Here is a 22,542-nt window from a genome sequence, read left to right as displayed (position 1 = left end):
TCATGGATGGCCAAGCGAGGTTGTGTTTGAAGGTGGGACGTCAGGGATATAATTGGCTGTTTTTGACTACTTTTGATTTTGCCATTATATTTCACCTTAAAAACTATTTACCTCGCCTTGTTTGGTGTCATTATTTTCAGCACAACCTCACATGTGTGACTATACAGTTGTTTTTTCATTTTGACATGCTGTATTAACACAATGGACCTAAAATCACAAAAAAAAAAATAAATAAAATCAGAGTAGGAAAAAGTTAGATTTTTTATTGTGAAAACCACAAATATGTTTAACAAAACATTTTTATTTTATAATGCAATTAAAAATTGTTGTTTGCTAAATTTGCACATAAGTGTTTGAAATTTACAAAGTTATATGTAACTATTTACATTTAAATGCAGGCAGTGGTCAGGGCTCATTCAGCCTCTTCCAGCTGAATGAAGAGCTGCACTGGCTGCTCCACATTCAGCAGTCTCCTCATTGTTTTGACCCATTAAACAATAAAACAATGTTGACTATGTCAGCGGAATGCGTAAATCATTTATGAAATAATTTATTAACGGTATCTTTGTAGTCAAAACAAATGCGATGTTGCACACCCGTGAACCATGCAGCAGCCATGTTGTAAATCTCAGGCCAGTCTGATCCTGATGGGCAGAGATATCTGAAGCTCAGGTACACAGACAGAGATTTCTTGCTTTTATGGGGAGATATTCACTGCAGTTACGCAGGTTCACCACTAGTTGGAAACATTGTTAACAGCATTAAAAGGTATTAAGTAGAAAAGAAAAAAAAGAAAAGAAAAGAAAAGGAAAAGAAATGAAGAAAAGAAAAGAAAAAGACAAGTTAAGAAATGAAAAGGAAAAGAAGAGAAAGGAAAAGAAAAAGGAAAGGAAAGGAAAGGTAAAGAAAAGAAGAAAAGAACAAGAAAAGAAAAGGAAGAAAAAGAGTTAAGTTAAGTATAGAGAAGGAAAATAAATGAAAAGAAAAAGAGAAGAAAAGAAAAAGGAAAGAAAAGAAAAGAGAAGAAAAGAAAAGAAAAAGTTAATAAAAGAAAAGAAAAAGAAAAAGAAAAGAAAAGAAAAGAAAAAGAAAAAGAAAAAGAGAAGAAGTGATGCAGTACTCACTCTTGGGCAGCGGGGGGCGCTGTGCTCTCATACGTCACCATGAGCACCAACCGTAGAACAAGAGTGTGCAGCGCGGCCATTTTGTCAGCAGGTGGCGCCACTGTCGTGTTCCCGCTCAGCGTCCTGCTGCTTCCAGGTGCTGCATTGAGCCCTTCCGCTCTCCGTACAGGAATGTGTAGCCTGCATTACGTCAGTTATCCTGCCAGCAAGCGAGCGAAGCAGCTCCGTCCAAGAGGAGTTTAGTTACTGTGTGTGTGTGAGTGTGTTTTTATTTTTTTTTTCATCTGCGGAGAATTAAAGGGATTCGCTTGTTGTTTTTTTTCCTTCCTCACTCGGAGTTCGGAGTCGTGATTTGTCGACGGGGAGGGATGAGGAGAGTTTGAAGCGGCGCATCACAGCTCTCCTTCTTCAGTATGAGAAGTTTGTGAACGAGTTTTGATACCGACGATACTCTCCGAAATTACATGGAGGGACTGGAAGGTGAGCAGATTATCTTTCACGCTGTGACTTTTAACACCGACGTGGAGGCTCACGTCTGTTTCGAGTTTGAATCGTTCAGTTGTTTTTTCAGTGTAAACAGTCGGAACTTTTTTTTTTTCCTTCTGCCTTGTGTTTGTGTTTGTTGTGAAATGTTTTTTTTTTTTTTCACGCCTTCGTTTTGTCTTCCAGGTACAGATGCGTGTTACTGTGCGGGCTGTGGAGGAAAAATTCAAGACTCGTTTCATATGAAAGTCCTCCAGGACACCTGGCACAACGCCTGCTTTCAGTGAGTCCACAATTATAAACAACGCCTGCGAGCACTGTGTGTGTGTGTGTGTGTGTGTGTGTGTGTGTGTGTGTGTGTGTGTGTGTGTGTGATAATGAGCATAGTTTGGGTCTGATAAGTGGATGCTTTGTTAGCATAGAAGAGACTCTGCTTTGACATGGACACAGTTGTTTGTCCCTCTCTTACATTTGTCCTTGTGGATGATCCCAGAAGCTTCTGTCCTGTAGCCTCAACATTTGGGGTTTAAAACCATTGTTCTCATGCACAACATGTAGTTGTGGGTTTCCTCCTCTGTCACAGCTCACAGACCTGATCACAGGGATGATCCAGGTTTTACAGATAAGTCAGTGGTGATGGTCCTGCTGTCTTGATGATGATGGGGGGGAACTTTACCCAGGTTTTCTTAATGATTGCCACACTGGGGTTTTCACAGGTCACTGCCCCACAGTCAGATATGTTGTGTGAACCTGTGGGCTGGTTCACTGCACTGCACATGCCAAACATGATCGGACTCTTCCAGGGGTTTCCCCCCCCCTCCTTGGTTAGCAGCCACATTCTTTCGCCCCCACGAGAGATAAGATGCATACAGATATAATAATTGTAAACTTTATTCCTAGAGCGAGTATCGGTCCGGAGAACAAAGTTCATTACATAAACAGGGTTTACTACGCGTCCCGAAACCTGGAAAATCTATAAAAACTGTTACCATGTGTTGTCCTGGAACATTATTTAAACTCCCCGAAACTGCACAGTACAGCAAATTATTGGTAGTAAACTGTATATTATTATCATAAAAATGCAGATTTTTCATAAAAGGAAACCAGTTTGTTGTTCGTTTTAAGAGGCTTGGCTCCCTTTTTCTTTTGTTATATTTGCAACCCTTGGTTACTAGTGTTCGTGTTGTTCAGTTATTGGGGTTCAGGCAGTAATGGATAATTCACTATAATTCGCAAGAGGAAAAAGGCAGTAGGGTTTTAAACTGGTTAATTAAGCTGGTTGGCTAGATCGTCACTGAAAATGTCCTGGGACATGATCTACATGAAGAGAGTGCAATAAAAAATTAAAACTGAGGAGTAAAATAAAGAAAACATCACATTTAAAACCAGTAAAAAAGCAGGAAAATCCCTTAAAATCATATGCTTTCAGTTAGATAAGGCTTGAAAGAAGACACTGATTCCTCAGGCCTTGATAGCAAAGACACTGTGCCCTTTAGTTTTCAGCCTGGACTCTGGAGGAGACAGAGGACCACAGTCCTCAGGCTGATATGGGATTAAAAGTTCTGAAACAGTAATCAGTCCTATCTGAAATATTGATTCTAGGAGCCAGAGTCAACATGCTTAAACAGCTGAGATGTGATCTTACGTTTTAACTCCCAGCAGCCGAGTTCTGTAGTCGTGTTCAGACACAAGAAGAGACTGTTTCAATAATCAAGATACGAGTAGATGAAAGTACGTACAACAGTTTCTGCCTCTCTCACATTTAAAGTAGGTCTTACTCTTGCGATATTTATGAGGTGAAAAGGGCTCAGATTTCTCTCCTCGCTCTGTTGCTGGTCCAAACTCTCCTGAATGATTTGACGGGAGGATCACAGCTGCATCTTTAATGAGAAGAGCACACGCTCAATGTTAACTGAGTCTAATTTGACAGTTACATAATCAAACAGATCATTAAAAATCTGTGAATGTTGCTGATTTGCAGCAAAGCTTTTTTTTTATTTCTTTCTTTTCAGTAACCGCATACTGTAGTGTACATCCAAAATCCGTTGGTTATGTGACTGGAGTCTGGCTCTGTAGGACTCCTGGCTTGTCCAAAAAGCCTTAAGAATAGAATAAATTAAATGCTGACCGACCAAAATAGCTCTCTTGAAGTTTTGAGCCAGTATCTAGCAGCACGTTGTCCTTACATAACCTGGGATTTCACTCTTCCCAAACACTGACTCCTCAAAAAACACATGCTGCTACTTACATCATCTCAGTGGCAAAGTTCCCCGATTCAGCTGACCAATGATCTTCTCCCCTTATTCTTTGTGCCGTTGTACTCTCTCAAATTTCATGGCGTCCTCTGTCGTAGCAGCATCTTTGTGTAAAGGATAAGTTCACACAAAAATGACAAATTCATTTATCTTCTCACCCCCTTGCTGATGGAAAGTCAGGTGAAGTCCATCAAACATCTTTAGAGCTTCACAGAAAAACAAAGTTGCAGCGTTCTCATGAACAACTGAAGCTGTTTAACAGTTGTTGATCCCAGATTGATTTGAAAAGATGTTACGTACACCTTCGATGCGCAGACTTTGTGCATGCTAATGCTTTTAACTCAGCAGTTAAAGTGAAGTAAAAACAGCTTGGATAACATCTTTTCAATTCAATTTGGAATTTGTTGTGAAGCTCCAGACGTTTTTTTGGTTTGTTTTTTTCCTCTATGAAGCTCAACCTGACTTTCCATCTGCATGTGGGTGAGTAGATAGTGAATCTTTTTCATTACACAGGTTCAGATATCTCCACACTGCATCTCGGCTCATGTTGCACTACAGTTATGTTGCTTAAAGGGACTCTATGGAGCTCCTGAGCTGTGCTGGAAACCGGCATGTTAGTTTATATTAGCAACTGAATCTCTAAACTAATTTTAGCTATTCTTGAGAGGCACCACGACAAGACACTCGAGAATATACGCACAGAGTCACATCCTTTGGACTTTTGCATGAAATCCAACCATCACAAGTCCATCACAAAGAAATAAATCATCCACTGGCTTAAGAAGGCAACTGAGAGTGACACTGAATGTCTTTCACATGTGGCCAGTTAAAAAAAGGATGATTTATACATGTTAATAACTACAAATTGTCACAAAGAGCCCCTTTAAGAGGCTCAATCTCTGAACTTTGTCAAGGAAATTGTAGAGCAAAAATAAAATGTCTTTGTTGTTGTGGATACCCCATGTGGTGCTCCTATTGTCCATTGTCCACTCTGCCCTCCATGTACCTCCAACTCGTGTAGCATTCTTACAAGCCGACGTCACCCATGGCCTGTTCCAGTAAACCTGGCAGTGTTATTGAGGCCTATAGGTAACGACACGTTCCACTCTGCTGTGTTCTACATTCCTAGACGGCGATTCAGAGATGTGAGTCTGCTGTCTCAGACACCGACTGCAGAACGCTTTGGTTTTTTTTAGTTTCCAAAGACAGCTGGATATTTCCTATCTTGTACTCCACTGGATGTGTGCAGTGCTGCAGATGTTATCATAACACTTGGCCACAATAATTGTCTTGGTTCCCATATTTATTTACAATACACAATGCGGTGATATTGAATACCCTTGAACCCCTCGTCCTGAGCACTACCGTCTTCGAACGCGACTTTCATGTTGTTCTCAGGTGCACACCTGTAAAGTTTCATGACTGCGTCTCCTGTAGTTTTGAAGTTTGCAGGTTGGTTAAATCTGCTGTGGCTGTCAGTCCAATAATTAAGAAGATAACCAGCAGATCATTTTTATTGCACCTGACTGATGTGAAGTCTGTTACATAATCAAAGCCTGATTGCATTATTAATGCGCAGGCCTTGTGATCTGAAGGGAGAAATAAGTGTCTCTCTAACGCCTTGAATAATCATTGTTATAAAGAACACAGGAACACAACAGTCACACACCCTCAGATAAGGTTCACATGACACTCCCTCCTCTCGTCTTTAAGGCTGCAGCTTGAGATCCCTCTCTTACCATCTCCACTCCGTACTCCAACAAAAGAATACACTCCAGCAGGAATGTGGATTTAAGGAAATGAGTAATGTTGACTTTGTAGTGTTTGTGCAGGCAGGACCTTTGCATTGTTCATTGAAGAGCCACCTGAGCTCACCCGCACCCCCCAAAATTCACCGGTAAAAAAAGAAAGAAGTCATGTGTTTTCATAAGTACATTTACATTACTTTATGTTGATATATCAAAGGGACAAAATGGACGATAATTGTAGTTTATCTGCTCGTCCTGTCGTCGAAGGCAGACAGGGTGGAAGTTTTTGTTTCTCCTGCCACACCTGGACTGATACTGAAATACTTCATGCAAACCAGTTGAAATACTGCACTCCTGCAAAGTCTCTTTCACCTCCCTTTTTAGCAAATGTATTTTTTATCTGACTGGACCACGTGGGTGCTCTGGTATCACCAGGGGATACTGAAACTGATCCTGGCAGTACTGGTGCATGCTGTAGCTTGACAATGCTGTTATGTTTTTTGTTTTTTTTTTACAGCAAATGTATTCAAGTAGAGCACTAAAAAAAAACAATGAAAATATTTCAGATTTTTCTGATCAGCATCTCTCACAGTTGCATATTAAATAATTACCTAATCCAACCTTTAACAAGGGCTCGACCGATACAACTTTCAATTACTGCTTCAACCGAGAAGGACAGAAACATTTTGGTTTCAACACACATCATGACACTGCACCTGAAAAGGGTTGAATATTAGCGAGTCCACCCAGGTGTTGTGTTTCCATCACTGACCACAGCTAGAGTCGTTTGATGCTGGAGTACATGCCGATCGTACACATTCACATTAAAGACAAAAGACAGACGTTAGAGGGTGTTTGTGACTTTAATGTCCAGAGTGAAAGTGGTTTCAATTACCCCAAACAATGTTCCTCAGTTTCATGTCACTCTTCAGCTGACTGATTTCTCGGTGGGGCAGCATTGTTGTGTATTTAAATGGTTTCATAAGCATAAAATAGAACATTATGTTATTCTGCTTCTAGACTTGTTTCACAGACAAATCAGGCCACAACAGCACAGCCTCCATTACTCATGCAGCCTTTACCTCAGCAGTCTTTCAGCGCTGCCTCCCCTCATCATGTCACAGTATGATGAATCAGACTGGAGTCATTATCACGCTGACCTCATGTTCATTCTTAATTTTTGTTGCTTTCAATCTCAGAAGAACAGAATGTTTGTTTCCTCACACTATTTGTTATAAAGCCATTAACAAGGATGTCGAAGGCTTAGATTTCGCCCTGCCTGCGTCACAACCAGAGCCTCCCCGTCTCTCCGCTTCGCTCTCCACAACAGACACAAGCATGTGGTCTTCCCCCTATAAGACGGCTCCTTCTTAACGAATGCCAGAAAACTCTGAAATATGTGGCGTCTTTGCCAAAGTCAATAAGCCTGGATCAACTATACCTGCAGTGCGGAGAGCAACGTGATGCACGGGGCTCAGCGGCAGGCTGCTGCCAGCTCTGCACCAGAAAATTAAAAATACATAAAAACTACACATTCCTACTCAGAGTAAAACTTCTGACTTGTCGTTTCAGGTGGTTGCATAAGACGTAAAATGTGATTTTCATAAAGTCATCATAGATGAGAACATTCGGGGAGAATTTTCAGCATCAGCAGAGCTCAAACAGTCATACTGGTTAATACCACAACCCCCATTGATTCAATTTTTTTTTTTTACTGCCTTCACCAAGGAGGTTGTGCCCATTTGTCAGTTGGATTGTTGGTTGAAATGTTTGCAGGGTTACACAAAAAACTACAGAAGGGATTTCCATGAAAATTGGAGAGTGGGTCTCGGCCCAGAATAGACCACATTAACATTTGGTGCAGATCTCGATAAAGGGATGGATCCAAGATTCATTTTCTCTCTTTCTTTAACATTGCAAAACAAGGCGTTTTTCCACATTTTAGTTAATTTCTCGGGGTAATTCATGGATCTTTATGAAACAAATCAGGCGTATTTGAGGTGGCTGGTATCTGTGGGGATAATTTAATGCAGATCCAAATAAAAGTATTTTTTTACATTGAAATAGGCTTGATTGTACCAAAGGGGACCATTAGATCTTGGCAGAGGTATACGCTCTACTGAGTGCCATTCTAGTGTAGCCTTTATTTAACGAGGCAGCAGCAGAGTTACACGACTACAGACGTAAAACAAACATGGAAGAAGAGGGAGCAGCAGGCAGCGTGTGAGCCCGGGGACCAAGTCCTGATCTGAGCCAGCGTGTTGCTCAAGGGCACTGACCGGAGAATCAACCTAATGTACAGTTAAAGTCTAATAACAAAATTGAGTCAGAAAAAAAAGAAACTTTATCAACATTAAAACATCTGCAGCCACATATCCATTTCTCCAAAGTTGTTCCCAAACGCTTTAAAAGCTTCCAATGAGACAAACCTCCAGGAAGATTCAGGCAGTTTTGTAACTGATACCAGGCAGGGGGAGCGGCATGTTGTAAGGCCCCTTTTTTCATTCCTAGTTCATTACATACTTTAAGGGCAGTGAGTAGCAATAAACTCTATGTCCTTTGTCTGAATGTCATCACCTCAAATGTATTACTGAAAGGTGAGCACAAAAATGTTGCGAAACAGTCGCAGCATCTGCACAGTCTGACAAAAAAGCTGCAGCTCTGGAGACGTTTCTGTAATCTAATCTCTGACAGGACGGCTCTTCATCGATTGTTTTTCTGGCAGTTGAACCTGCTGCCACCATTTCACATAACCAGTGCAGCTTGTTCGAGGAACACCCATAGCCTGCAGGTGCTTTCCAGGCTGCTAGCGACTTCGGCATTCTACGATCTGAACATGTTGTCCCGAAGCGGCTGCCAGAAATGTCCCCTACGTTCCCAACGTTCTTGTGGATCGATCAGCTCTTAAGAGTACTATTACACAACAAAGGGGAATTATACGATGAGTTCAACTGCTATTTTGCATTTCATCTGAATGAGACTGCAGAGAGTGACTGGAAAAAATGTGGAAAGATATCATAGAATGTGATCAAGGATCCAGGATGTTAGTCAGATGGTTGTGCACTTTTGACCTCAAGGCCAACGGGATGCCTCATTGTTATTTACATTGACCTAGATAAGAAAGTGCACACTGAGGAGTTTGTTGTGTAACTGCGAACAAACAACCAGATGATCCGAGGACTTTACTTCTGTAGAGATTTTTTTTTTTTTTTTTTAGGCTATAGATTCGTTCTCACAGTGGTCGTGCAAGCTTCCCCTCAAACAACTGGATCCCATTAAGGTGCTGGAAATTGGCAAAGTATTTAGAGGCCTTATTATCGGTCATGTGCAGAAGATAAAAACAAAATGTTCCTGCTATCCTTTTCCAAAAGTGAAACAGCTCTTTGTGCCGTCTGTTTTTTTTCTTCCTCTGAAACAGTGCACAATAAAGAGCACACATGCAAGACCCTGCAGATGTCAGGGCGAGGTATTTACTGTGCCCTACACCTTGTTAGGAGAAAAGTACATGTTGTCGTTTTCTGAAACATGCCCCCAGCTAATGTTCTTGTCCGATGCAACCTCAGCGTCGAAAATGTTATCTTCAGCAGAATGATTAATGGCCGAGACGATCTCTGTTTTATCATTTTACGCCGTTCGCTGGTATGTAATGTATGTGATATGAGGAATGAGCTTTGAAAAGAAATGCACTAGCTGTACATATAGGTAACCTAGTTTCTGTGACGGTTCAAATATTTGACTCTTTACTTAACAGTAAATGTCTCTCATATTTTTCAGTGTTCTTGTGACTCTCATCTTGCCTGATTATGTCTTGTTGTCAGCCATTTGTCAAGTTTATTTCCAAAATATTTGCTTTTACTCATGAAGAATTAAATCATAAAAATACTGCAATAGATATGTGAATTCATGTTCTTGCAGCACTATATGCACGTTCACCTGAACCAGACAGAGTGAAGACACAGACGACACCCACGTAATTATCAACAGGTCTTTGAAATAACACCCAAGGCCTTTGAGTCTCTGTTGTATTATCTTAAAGGAGGTTGCTTCACAGCTGGCTTAATTTTTCACCATTCGTCGACTTTGTTCTGCGCAAACGTGACCAAGTCTGTTTTTTTTCTGCCCTCTCAGGTGCTCCGTGTGCTGCGACCACCTGACTAACTGGTACTATGAGAAGGGCGGCAAGCTGTACTGTCGTAAACACTACTGGGAGAAGTTTGGAGAGCTCTGTCATGGGTGCTCTCTGCTCATGACTGGACCTGCCATGGTGAGACTGCTGTGTTTACTGTTTATCACCCTGAGAAGAGATTTACAGTCAGCGACAGCCTGATGTTCCACTGATTTATCGCAGAGTTCAACCCTGTTTCCAAGAAGGTTGGGCCGTAGGGGTTAGAAAGAAAATTGATGCAGTGATACAGAATATCATATCATATCTCCTACCCATATGATATTGTTGTTATTCTAGATATGAGCTCAAGTTCTTTACTGTAAATGTAAAGAAAGTACAGGCTCTGAAATGTACTCAGAGTCTAAAAGTATCCCTCTGAAGGACATTTCTCGCTCACTGAACCTCAGGTCATGTTGATACAATGCAGACTATTATGCGTAAAGGTAGAATCAGTTGGATTTGACCAAGCTGCTCGTTACTGCACTGGAAAGATAGATGATCAGTCGCAGGATGTCAGATGGGTTTGTTCCACCCAGCCAGCAGAGACGGTTTATCTGTACTATCATTTTGTCTTTTTTTTTTTCTTGGACACCACATGTTAATAACCAAAAGAGTGGAAAGGGACTCAAAGACGAGTGTGTAAGATTATATTTGATTTATAACCATCCTTCTCTCACAAAGTGGAACGATGGCACTTGCAGTTTCCCTCTATTATCTATGATGTTTATAAATCTCTGCAGGTGTATAATGAGCATCATATACTGTTGTACCGTCTCCAGACTGTTACCTCAGCCTCATGCCTTAAGATTTTCTGCTGGCTTGAGTCTAATAAAGCAGTGGGTCAAAACTGTCAGACCGCTGTTACTATGCGTGATACATACCACGATCATATAACAACAATCGCCAACAATTTCCTACTTACTTCAGTAATACCAGAATGCCCACAGAGCGTTTCAGTGCTCCATTACTACATTTACAGATGAGTGATACTTTACATTGGCCGCTGCTGAACATGGCACGTTGGGCTCTCGGCCTCGCTTGTCAAAAACCCCCCCGGAGGCCCCATTATGTTCCCTCTCTGTACAGAAGTTCTCCACAGTTCACTTCCCCAGAACACAGAGGATCTGGTGGGGAGACGCTAGAACACGAGGTGGTTTTATAGCCCGTCATGTTCAGTTCTCTGTACAGGCTCTGTAGATAGTACACAGTCTTGGAGCTGTTGCTGTGCTGAACCTGTTACATGTTCACCAAAAGTTTTGCTCCTGCTCTGCTCACAGTTTTTTATTTTATTTTTTTAATTTCAACTTTATCACAAAATAGCGATGTGTGTGATTTGTACCATCCTGCAGTTTTGTAATATATTGATTCATTGCGTATCTTAAAAACGTTACAATTATGCACCGAGCAACTGCAGATTTAAGATTATCAAGAACTAAAACAAAGAAAAGTCACCAGAGAAACTGGTGCATGTTGAGTTTGGCCCAAATGTCAGTCAGCTTTGATTTAGTATCTACAAGTTGAAACATGAAATTCAGGTGGCAGCAGCTCTTGCTGGTCCAGACGGGGGTCACTCGTCTAACACGGAGCCAGACTGAAAGTTTTTCTTTTTGCCACCAAGCAACACACACAATGGGCTCTTCTATTTAGTATTGGCATCCTGCTTCATCAGCCAGCGAAGCCAAGTGTTTTTGGCAGCGCTGCTCTGGCACCGCAGCCTCTCAGCCAAAAAGGGAATCATTGTGGGCCATCAGCAGAGGAGGGTCATGCAGAGCCGCTGCTTGTTAGGCATTTAAGTCCAGAACACGATTGTTTTTTGTCCTGGTTTAAATTATTTATTAGTTTAGCTATTGATTAAGGATGGTTGTCATATTTTAAGGCGCCGTTTTTTTTTGATGAGCATCTTGTAATTCATCTGCTTCATCTGTCCAGTTTCACACAGAATGAGTCCTGAGTCTTTGTTTTTGGTCTTCGCTTGTTACAGCTCTGTCTTGCTGCTGAAGCCTGAGGCAGGTTGTGGTGGTAGTGGTTCAGTTCCTGGCTTGAAGGCAGGGAGTTACAGACAGACTCCTGAGATGTCAGAATGATTTGTCTGACATCACTCTAATCTCCCTGTAGCAACAGGGAAGCCTTTCCCAGAACTGACTCACTGACTCAGACTTGTGGCTACTGTGGGAAAAAGTGTTGGCTTCAACTTTCAATGTGAATTATTATTTTTTTATCATAATTATTAATTTTAAAGTGATTATATTCCAGTGCTGTACTTACTTTTATCATATTATAACACATTGTGACATTATTTATCTACTTACTTGGTAACTTATCAACATTTGACTGACTCTTACGCTGACTGCCACTGTCACTTTGGGTTTACTGCACCTTACTGGCTCACATCCAGTACACTTACCACACCAGTATACAGGTCTACAGTTGTTAGCCCATTGTCCATTTGTTGATAGGTTTGTCAGCAGGATTACATAATAACTACTGAACAGATTCCATTTTAACTTGGAGGATTAACTTGCGGTGCAGATCCAAACAAGAGACAGATCCAGGGTGGGTTTTTTGTGACTTTGTGAGGCTGTTTTATGACATTTTCGTACATTTTTAAGGGAATACTGCAAGAAAAAAATCATGTATGCTTAGGTAGCTGGTATCTTTGATTTAGATTGTAGATCTGCTGAGCTTGAATTATGGGGGAAGCAGTTACAGTAGTTTGTTTCTGAGGTAACTGGTCTTAGAGAGGAGTATCTGTCATGTTATTGAGCCAGAGTTCGAAGGTTGAAGCGTCTTTACTTCTGTTAAAAAAACATTTCTTAAACTGTAAAGAGACCGAAGATAAGAAGATGCTTCTATGCTCTTCTTAACACAGATCTGGAAACTGAAGATCCCAGAACAGTTAAGATAGGATCAGTTTCAATGTGGCCCTTCAGACTATCAGATATGTAGAAAGTTGATCCTGGGATGAATTACATGCTAATTCTAAAGAGAGTACGTCGTGTATTCACACCAGAAAAATGACGGTCAGTGTGATAACTTGAAAACTATTTCTAGCGTGCTGTTGGTGGACATTATTCTCCCACAGTGCGATACTCAAAGGAACTGGAGAAGCTGCTCACAGCTGGAAGCTATTAAAGCAAATTATAAATGGCAGTGAAACAGCTTCAGAAACATTCCTGAAAACAAAAATTACTCATACATTTTTGGGAGAAAAGCTTCTTTGCGTTTTCCATTTTTCAAATGGTTAAGTATGTTAATGTCTAGTCCCACAGACAAATAGCCCTCTGCCACAAAGATGAATGTCAAACATCCTTTGTTTCAAAGTGGAGCCGCACAGATAGTCTGAATATTATCTAAATGTCCAAGTGCAACATCCAAATCACAGAAGCTGTAGTTTTTTTTTGTTTTTGTAAAAGTCAAATGTGTCACAACAGAATGTGATAATGAAGCATTGTGGTGCGACAGACCAGCCTCCAAATCATATTCTCCAGAAGGGAGGGGACAAGCTAAGATCACATCATCATTTTTATATATCTGTGAGTGGAAATGAAGTATGCAGGTGTGAAAACCTTTTTTATAGAGATTATGATGCACACAAAAATGGTTGGAGTCAGTTATAATCATCGAAATGCCAGTGAAAATGTCCCACCTCTGTGTTTGTTACACAAATTTGAGGTATCACTGCAAAAAAAATGTATATAAATCAGCTAATATTGTTCAGCCCTGTTTCAGAATAATCCCAAACTCAATGTGACTTTTTTATCTGTTGAAGAAAACTGTCCTAAATGCGTGGTGCATGTGTACATTTTGTTCCCTGCCAAATTTGAAATGTAGGCATTAACACCTAGATTTCACAACTGGGCATGGAATCAACATGTTTCTGAGTTCAGGTATGTGCACAATTAGATCACCTGCCTGCTGAAGGGCAACATGATACACATTATCTCATCTTGCATGAGAGAGATAGAGAGAGAAAGAGGTGGTGAGAAGTCAGGTGAAGAGTGAGTGTAACACAAATTTCAGAAAGGGAAACGGGTCAGTCATTGTTAATGGGAGTGAAAGGACATGACGGGCCGCAAGCAGGTTTCAGAGGGTTCACAACAAGGACGTCAGCGAGACCAAGTGGCTCAGACCTGTAGAAGGAGGTGACATCATAGCAGATTCCAGACAGCGTGAGAGAAGCAGGTGTTACCACTGTGTCACAGCAGGAGGAGGGCCAACGGCACACACTCACCTCTGATGAGCAACACACACCAGAAGGGGGCCGAAGCTTCGCAGTCGGCGTATTACTTCTCTCTGCTTCGAGTCGAGGGAACACTTTGAAGATCAGCCCTATTTTTTGTTTGTGGTTCCAGGTGGCCGGAGAACACAAGTATCACCCTGAGTGCTTTGTGTGTCTGAGCTGCAAGGTGGTGATTGAGGACACGGATACCTACGCCTTAGTCGAGAGATCGAAACTCTACTGGTAAGACGTCCTGCACGATCTTTTTTTAAAACTATTTGCATGTGAGACTCTGATGGAAATGTACAGCATGGCAGGTTTTGGGTCAACATCCTTGCACCACGAAGTTTTTATTTGATGATGATAATGAATGAAAAGTTTTTGGGTTTTGGTCTCTGTTGGCCTAAAGAAGCAATCTGATGATGTCTCTTTGAACTTGTGATAACATTTTTCACAATTTCTTGGCATTTTATTGACTAAAAGATTCATCATTTGATTGTGACAATATTCTCAACATGAAGGCTGATTTTACAGTGTGGAAGTAAAGATGCTGATAACAGTTGAAATGAAGAAGTAGAAGTGAAAACATTTCCTTTCAGTAAAGTCGTGCTTTTACAGGAACCACATTGTTCTATGAAGGCAAGAATGATGTTTACCTGTTATGCACAGTGGCCTCGTCACTGTTCTCGCTCAGATATTTAACTTGTATTTTTTCAGTTTAAGTGTGAATTCATCATTAAAAGCGTTCATAAGTAACGAAGCACGTGTCCACACATGCACTGATTTTTTTCTGTCGTGTGCAGTGGAAAGTGCTACAAGCAGGTCGTCCTTACACCCATGTTGGAAAAGCGCTCTCACGACTCGGTCCTCGACTCGCTGCCCCACACAGTGACCCTCATCTCAATGCCCTCTGCAGCCAATGGCAAGAGAGGCCTCTCCGTCTCGGTGCTGAGGGACGTCAACGGCTCGGCCAGTGTTCAAGTCAAAGAGTAAGTGGGACGTGAATGAGTAATGCTTTACATAAGACTGATTATGGGTCTGCTAAATAACAGGGTGCTGGTGTGGTTAAGCGTGCACCTGCAAGAGGAGGTAGTTATTGATAATTTAACCCTCGACATCTGTTGGCGGTTTAAAAAAAGCTATTGTTCTAAAATGTTGAATAACTTTTGAACTGTTAATCCTGCCCGTATGCTTTTAAACGCTCATGTAAAGTGGATTTTCTCATTTCTTTAGCTGTACAACACATCCTGTTGGGCCATTTAAGGAAACTCACATGGTTTGGTTGAAGCCAAGCTGATGTTGTTGTTCATTTCAACAGATAATCTCTGAAAAACGTCACTTTTGCGTCAATGTCCTCTGTTGCGATTTCATAACGATAAATAATGGTAAATTCTATTTGACTGTTTGTCACTGGAAACGTAGAAGATAATGTAATAAATGTGTGTAACTTGCTTTGGAAAAAGATCAGAGCCAGACTGAAACTTTAGGTTCTGCTGAATCAAATTATTATCATGCCGTCTGCTAGAATACTGTCGGGTAAAACAAAATAAAAAACAGAGTCAGGCGTTAAGAAAAAGGTCTTCGAGGGTTCATGTGATGTAAGAGCGTGACCCTGTTCTCCTTCACCTCCGGTCCCTCTGAAGTGCTAATGCTCACATACAAGTGTTGGCGCTGTGTTGTTCCAGAGTCCGAGGGATGCTTATTAGTCCAGAGGTGCGAAATGCCATCCACGTGGGGGACAGGATCCTGGAGATCAACGGCCTTCCTGTCGGGACACTGATGGAGGAGGAGGTGGGTCTAACACCTGGCACACACTGAGTGATACGTTATTCTTCAGCTGGAGCTAATTAGTGTTGCTATTAAAGGGCAGGTCCATTCCTTGAGTGCAATTTGTCAAAGCTATGTACGTTCCTACTGTACAACAACGGCACAAGTGATTTTTGGCATACCTCGCATTCCTCCATCATTTATACATTCTTCAGCGGGGAGAGGACGGTATGTGGAATGACTGCACTTAAAAGCTCATTCCTACAACCTCACCCTCACTTCACACCAGCTCTGTCATCATCACGGCTCCAGTGTATTTTCTTTATATTGTTTTGTTTCCAAGTTCCAAATGACAGTTTCCTGTTTTCTCTGTGACACATTTCAGTATTACGTACGGTCTCAGATGTTTGCACCACATTTGCTGCAATCGAGTCAAGTCCCATTGTTTCATCAAGTCCTGCTGATCTCACTCTTCTACTCTCTGTAGTCGAAGCACAATCATTTGCCACTTTACTTGGTAGCTAAAGTTAATGTTGTTTAGTGCAACATGGCAGCAATGTTTTGTTTTAAAGATGCCATAAACTGTGTAATTAGTTATTATGAACTAATGTTTGGGTTTGTTTAGGTGGACGATCTTATTCACTGCACCAGTCACACGCTGCAGCTGCTCATAGAGTATGACCCGGTCAGGCAGCGCTTGGACCGGCTCAGGCTCGGATCACCGAGAACCCGGCTGGGAGTCCCGGCCACATCCCGCATGCGTCTGTCCTCACCTTCTGATGCGGTCCTGGAGAGAACCGACGTGGTCGATGACGGCACACTGAAAAGGAGGTCTTTGAGGTATGTTGGAGCAGCCAGAACACACACAGGAGAGGAGTGTACGGGGGATGTGGCGATCTATTGAGTCAACATCATTTTTGTAATTCTCAGTCCACCACATTGTCTCTATTCCAGGCGCAGTAACAGCATCTGTAAGTCACCTGGGCCAAATTCTCCTAAAGAGATGCCTTTTATCACGCGAGACATCGGGCGCTCTGAGTCCTTGAGGTCCTCCAGCAGCTGCTCTCATCGTATCTTCAGGCCTTGTGACCTCATCCACGGAGAGATCTTAGGAAAAGGCTTCTTCGGACAGGCCATCAAGGTCAGCCGGGTCTTTTAATACCACCATGCAGTACTGTTTTCATTCCCTCAGGCAACAGGCTTCATGTGTTGCATTTGCCCCACTAACAGGTGACTCATAAAGCGACAGGGGAGGTGATGGTGATGAAAGAGCTCATCCGGTGTGATGAGGAGACCCAGAAGACGTTCCTGAAGGAGGTTGGTTCTTCCTCATAGACAAAACAGAGTCGTCCGGCTCTGCATGGAGCTGTGATTTATTATACCGATGACTGAAAGTTATGCTTCATGTTCAGCCATCTGTACCTTATTATTTTGTGGGTTTCGCCCCAGTCTGGTGGGAAAACATGAGGCAGGTTTAAAGTGTACTTAATGTTTTTTTTAATGGATTATAGGGGCTCTCTTTGTACCAATTTACATTTATTATGTAATTTGTAACGTGACGTATCTCTCGGTTGTCTATTCCAGCCTGTGGATGATTTGTTTAAGTTGTTTAATGCTGCTGGACGGAGGATTTCCATGTGAAGGGCTCCACAGTCTTGACTTTATGCACAGAGACCCTTTAAATTCACTTCTGTGGAAACTCACTAGAGATAATCAGCTTGCAGTCATGCCGGTAGAAGTGCCATTAACTTCGTCTACGTCTAATCTTCAGGTCAAAGTAATGCGAAGCCTCGACCATCCCCACGTTTTGAGGTTCATCGGCGTTCTCTACAAGGACAAGAGGCTGAATTTGATTACCGAGTTTATCGAGGGAGGCACCCTGAAGGATTTCATCAGAGACACGGTGAGTTAAACTAGTTGATTCACTTAACCCTGTCCTCCTCCTCCTCCACAGCTGAGCACAAAAAAACCCTTCAGTGACCACAGAGAGCTGTTTGCAGTATGGGAGGGGACTGACCTGAAGTAAACTCTGCTCCGATAGATAAGTGGGCTCTCGGCTCTGTAGTGGGCCGGCTGGCATGTCGACTGGCCGAGATGTGGAATGAGAAAAGTTGTAGAAAGTGTTCCCAGGTGATATTTAAAGGGCTTTGCTCCCCTCCTCCCACAGTGGGCTGTTTCTGAGGAGCAGTTAAGCTCGGCTCACAGTTGAGGGAGGAGAGGGAGAGTGTTTTTATTTTTGTCTCCAATTATGTTAAAGAATGTGGGCGAAGGCCAGTTTTTTAATTTGATTCAGAAAGGTTTTATTTTGTTTACTGTTACTGTTTCCCTGTCTCTACCTCGGCCTCTGAGGAAGCTTCTATTCATTTCTCTCCTTTTTTGTTTTTTTTCTGTTTCGCTTTATTTGGGACTTACAGGACCCGTTTCCATGGGAGCAAAGGGTGAGCTTTGCAAAGAGCATCGCTTCTGGCATGGTGAGTTGGCCTCTTGCAAAGACATTATTACTAATAGTGAAAACTTTAAACATGCCACTGGACCCCTTGTGGACACTGGGATCACCACAGGAGGTCCTGAGATGATTAGTGGGATTTCTCTCTATTATAGTTTGTTAGATATAAAAGATTGACCTCTTCAGGCAACTAAAAATAATATAAGCTGTATTAGTTTATCAATTTCTAACCCCCCATTACTTCTTTTATTGTTTAATATTTATAAAACCCAACTTCCATCATCTTTCCAGTGACAAGAACGTTATGTTTACACCTGTGGTCGTTTGTTAGTGAGCAGAATTACACAAAAATTATTTTGCAGATTTTCACAAAACTTGGATGTAGGATGAGTCTCAGCCCAGAATAAACCTAATTTAATTTTCAGCCAGTTGAGGATAAAGGGACAGATCCAGGACATTCTTTTATAACTTTTCAAGTTCAGGTCATTTTGTAACATTTTTGTTCTCGGGGGAATAATTCATGGATTCATGGATCAGGCGTATTTGGGTGGCTGGTGTCTTTGAGTGAGTACATTGGATCATTTAAAGGCAGAGGACTGAAAGTGGCATCGTTCTTGGACGATGTGCCGATCACGCTGACAGGATTTCCTATATAAAAGTGATTTTCTGGCACACGTGTGAATTTTTACCATCCTTGTTTCTCCTCTTTGTTTCAGGCCTACCTCCACTCAATGAGCATCATACACAGAGACCTCAATTCTCACAACTGCCTGGTTAAACTGGTAGGTCACACGGCATCTTGCAGTTACACATCATAAAATTTGAACGATGATAATAAAGGGCGGAAACATTTTCAGATTCAGGCTTCATGAAGCGTAAAAGTTGGCGTATACTCCGTTGTGACAGTTCCAAGTCTGAGACAGCTGTGTCTCTATAAACAAGAGTGATTGTTAAACTAAAGACCTTAAGGGTTTTTTATCAGATCCTAATAAAACATAAAAGCCTACGATTCCTTGACATAACAGAGCTTTTACTTGTCTCTCAACAGGACAACACTGTGGTCGTGGCTGACTTTGGACTGTCCCGACTCATCGTAGAAGACAAAGTCAAGCCTCCACCTGAAAAACCCTCCAACAAGAAGAGGACGTTCAGACGTGTCGACCGAAAGAAGCGGTACACTGTCGTGGGGAACCCGTACTGGATGGCTCCAGAGATGCTTAATGGTGAGAAAAAAATAATAAAACACAGACTTGATGTACAGAGGATGTGTTTTAGGGTCAATAACTTCATTTATCTGATCCTTTTCTCAACATTATTTCAGGTAAACGCTATGACGAGAAGGTGGACATCTTCTCTTTTGGAATCGTGCTTTGTGAGGTGAGAACCGGTGTTACCCTGATGATCTGCTCTGATAACAAAACCTTTACAAAATATCAGATTACAAAATAAATCCAGATCTAAAAATTCATTTGAATGCCTTAGAAAAACAACATGTTTACAAGACGGGCAGAGACATTGTCTGTTCATGTATCGGTTGAGTTATGAGATTATGTTTTGCTTCCTCAGAATTTCTTCTTTCAGACGAGTGGAAACATTTGTCTGAACCACGTAGTTGTAGTCGTATGTTATCACCTGGAGCATCTTTTTTTAAAAAATATCCATGCATCTCTCTTCTGTCTTCTGATCCAGATCATTGGGAAAGTCTACGCGGACCCTGAGTGCCTCCCCAGGACGCTGGACTTTGGTCTGAATGTTGGAAAGTTTGTGGAGAAGTTTCTCCCTGAAGACTGTCCACCAGCTTTCTTTCCACTGACTGTGGCCTGCTGTGACCTCACGCCAGACAACCGGTGAGCAGCTGCTCTTGTTCTAATGTACACAGTTGATTCTTTATCATTGAATGCAGAGCTGCTGACTGATGGAGTGTAGAGAATTCTATGGGAATAATGGTGTGTATCACCTGGAAAGACGGGCAGTCAGTTGATCTCAAAAGCGGAGAAAACAACTTCTTTCAGATGCCATCTCGACCTGCCTGCACTCGTCATGCCTCTGCACGCTGCCAGATTGCTTCCTCGTGTTTTCTCTCAACCTCGTCAGTCTGGTTTTAACCCAAAAACCCCTCTGTGTGCCCTCCCTGCCCTTTTCTTTCCTCTTGCTCCTCCTCTCACAGTCCACCTTTCCAGAAGCTGGAGGACTGGTTTGGAGCCCTGTCCCTCAACCAGGAGCTGGGGATCCCCCTGCCAGCCGAACTGGATGAGCTGCATCAGAGTCTGAGTCGACTCCACTGGCCTAAAGACGTGTCCCCGACCCAGAGCACAGATCAGACGCCACCTCCGACAGAGGCCCCCTCACACTCGTCCAGCACCTAGGAGCTCTGCATTTCTGTGTGAACCCTCTGAAGTGCTGCACTAATACTGTGGGTGAGAAGACGAGGAGGACTGCATTGAACCCGAGCCATATTAGAACTGGATAACCTGAGGTAGCTGGACCAATCTCCCTGTGCAGGACTCGCCAAGAACCTGCACCGTGAGTGGAAAGACACATTTCAACAAAAGACAAGTGTTAATTACTAATAATGTATTTTTTTTTATTTTATTTTATTTTTTTTAACCTGCTCAGCCGTGGTTGAACACACGCAGGGTCGTACTAATGTTTACTGTGTACAGACGAGCATCTCTGTCAGGGGAAGGACGGCACATCGCGGCAGGTTTTCTTTTGTTTTTCTGGTTCTGGAGTTGTTGTTTGCTATGCGTGGAATGCGCAGCGATTAGTTCTTGCCCACAAGAGGACTCCCTTCACTGCAGCAGCAAAGAAAATCAAAGACGCTTCACGGTCCAAGTAAACAAGAGCTCAGAGCGAGAGAGAGAAATGCAGGTGTGACTTGTGGCGGCGGTGGAAGAAAAACACTCTCTGACCCTGAATAGTTTCATCAATCTGAGATTTGACACAAGAAAAGAGGATTTTTTTTTCTGAGCACCCATACTGTAAATTTTGACGAGACGGTTAAAAGTGCGATTCTGTAATTTGTAGTCTAGTTACTTAGAACAATGAATGAAGGTGATCTAGATTCTTCTTGTTCACCGTGCTGACATTTTGTTCAAAGCGTTTATCGATCACCTGACGCAGGAGCTCTTTATTGATAACTGTCAGACATAAACACACATCAGTTGACCACGAAAAGTCGGTTTGTACAGAAGAACTGGATTTTTTTTTCTTTTCCTTAAGCAGTGTATATAAGTGTGTACATAGTGTGCCTCTAATTGGATGTCATTTTCTAATGGGAATTCTAGATTTGTAGATTTTTAGACATTTCGTCAACAATGGACGTTTTTGCCTTTTTGTTTTGCTACGATCACGCAGGGTACTGACGACCATTTGTAACCACTATTATTTATATCACTGTAGTGTTTCATAAATAAACCCTATGAAAGTTGGCCTTTTTGTTGTCTCTCCTCAATTTTTTGCATGTCAGATCTTGTTTTGGGGATTAAAGTTGATGAAGAGTCAATCTTGGAACTCACTGGTTATCATCTGAGGAGGATTTAGCATTTGATTTCTGCTTTTATATGTAAAAGATACTCAGAATTATTAAATATGAGTTTGCAGGGAAACAGACAAGGAGTCAAGTCACAGTAAATGAGGATTGAAATGATCATATTATGTTTTAATGATGTTTTGACTGTCAGATAAAAGCTGATTTTTAAACCTCTGGTGACGTTCATCTGCTGTTTGTCACTTTGTGTGGAGTAAAAGATAAATAGGCTTCAAGAGAAAATCATCCACCAGATCACAGGTGATCAGGATCTACTGGGTTCACCTGTGATGTTCCCTCCCTCAGCTGGCTGCAATCAATCAGCTGGGAGACTTTATAAGAGGGCTGCAGTTCACCTGCTCAGGTGGTTGTGTGTTCTCAGGGAGTCGACACCATCAGTCGGCTCTCTGTGTTTCTCTGTTGGGGGGGCAAATCTGGGTTGAGTGTGTTTGAGAGCTCTTTCTTTTGGCCAGTTTTCTATATGTTTCATTTCCCCCCTAATCAGTGTTTATGTTGTTTGTCCATTTTGAATCAGCAGGTGGCTGTGGATTTCATTCCCACCACCACCTTTCAGACACACTGAGTGACCAGTTGGCTTCGACCCTTTTGTGATTTGTTAGTTTCCCACCCTGCGAACCCCGGTCCTTCAGGTTTTGTTTTCTGGGGAAAAATGACAGATGTTAATATTGTCTTTTTTAAAATCAACTTTGGATATCAGGGCTTCTGGAAACTTGGACTACACTAGACGAGCTGTATGGGGACGTTTAATCAGTGTCCTTCTTTACTTCAGTTGTTTAGGAGAAAGC

The 22,542-nt window shown here is 42.0% G+C and overlaps 1 protein-coding gene across 1 annotated transcript; it reads left to right on the top strand.

Annotated features, from left to right (window-relative positions):
- Positions 1–1,225: 1,225 nt before the first annotated feature.
- Positions 1,226–21,638, top strand: limk2 (LIM domain kinase 2). Its single transcript, XM_037099567.1, has 16 exons — positions 1,226–1,604; positions 1,794–1,890; positions 9,739–9,874; positions 14,128–14,237; positions 14,798–14,983; positions 15,680–15,785; positions 16,387–16,601; positions 16,716–16,902; positions 16,992–17,078; positions 17,533–17,664; positions 18,176–18,232; positions 18,924–18,989; positions 19,256–19,430; positions 19,529–19,584; positions 19,897–20,054; positions 20,375–21,638. Exons 1-16 carry the CDS (start codon positions 1,589–1,591, stop codon positions 20,571–20,573), a joined length of 1,983 nt encoding a protein of 660 aa, XP_036955462.1. The 5' UTR covers positions 1,226–1,588; the 3' UTR covers positions 20,574–21,638.
- The last annotated feature ends 904 nt before the right edge of the window (positions 21,639–22,542 follow it).

This window comes from Acanthopagrus latus, chromosome 5 (assembly GCF_904848185.1).
Source record: "Acanthopagrus latus isolate v.2019 chromosome 5, fAcaLat1.1, whole genome shotgun sequence".
Classification (NCBI taxonomy): Eukaryota; Metazoa; Chordata; class Actinopteri; order Spariformes; family Sparidae; genus Acanthopagrus; species Acanthopagrus latus.
The sequence above is the reverse complement of the archived record's forward strand: the minus strand, read 5'-3'. Positions and strand labels throughout refer to the sequence as shown.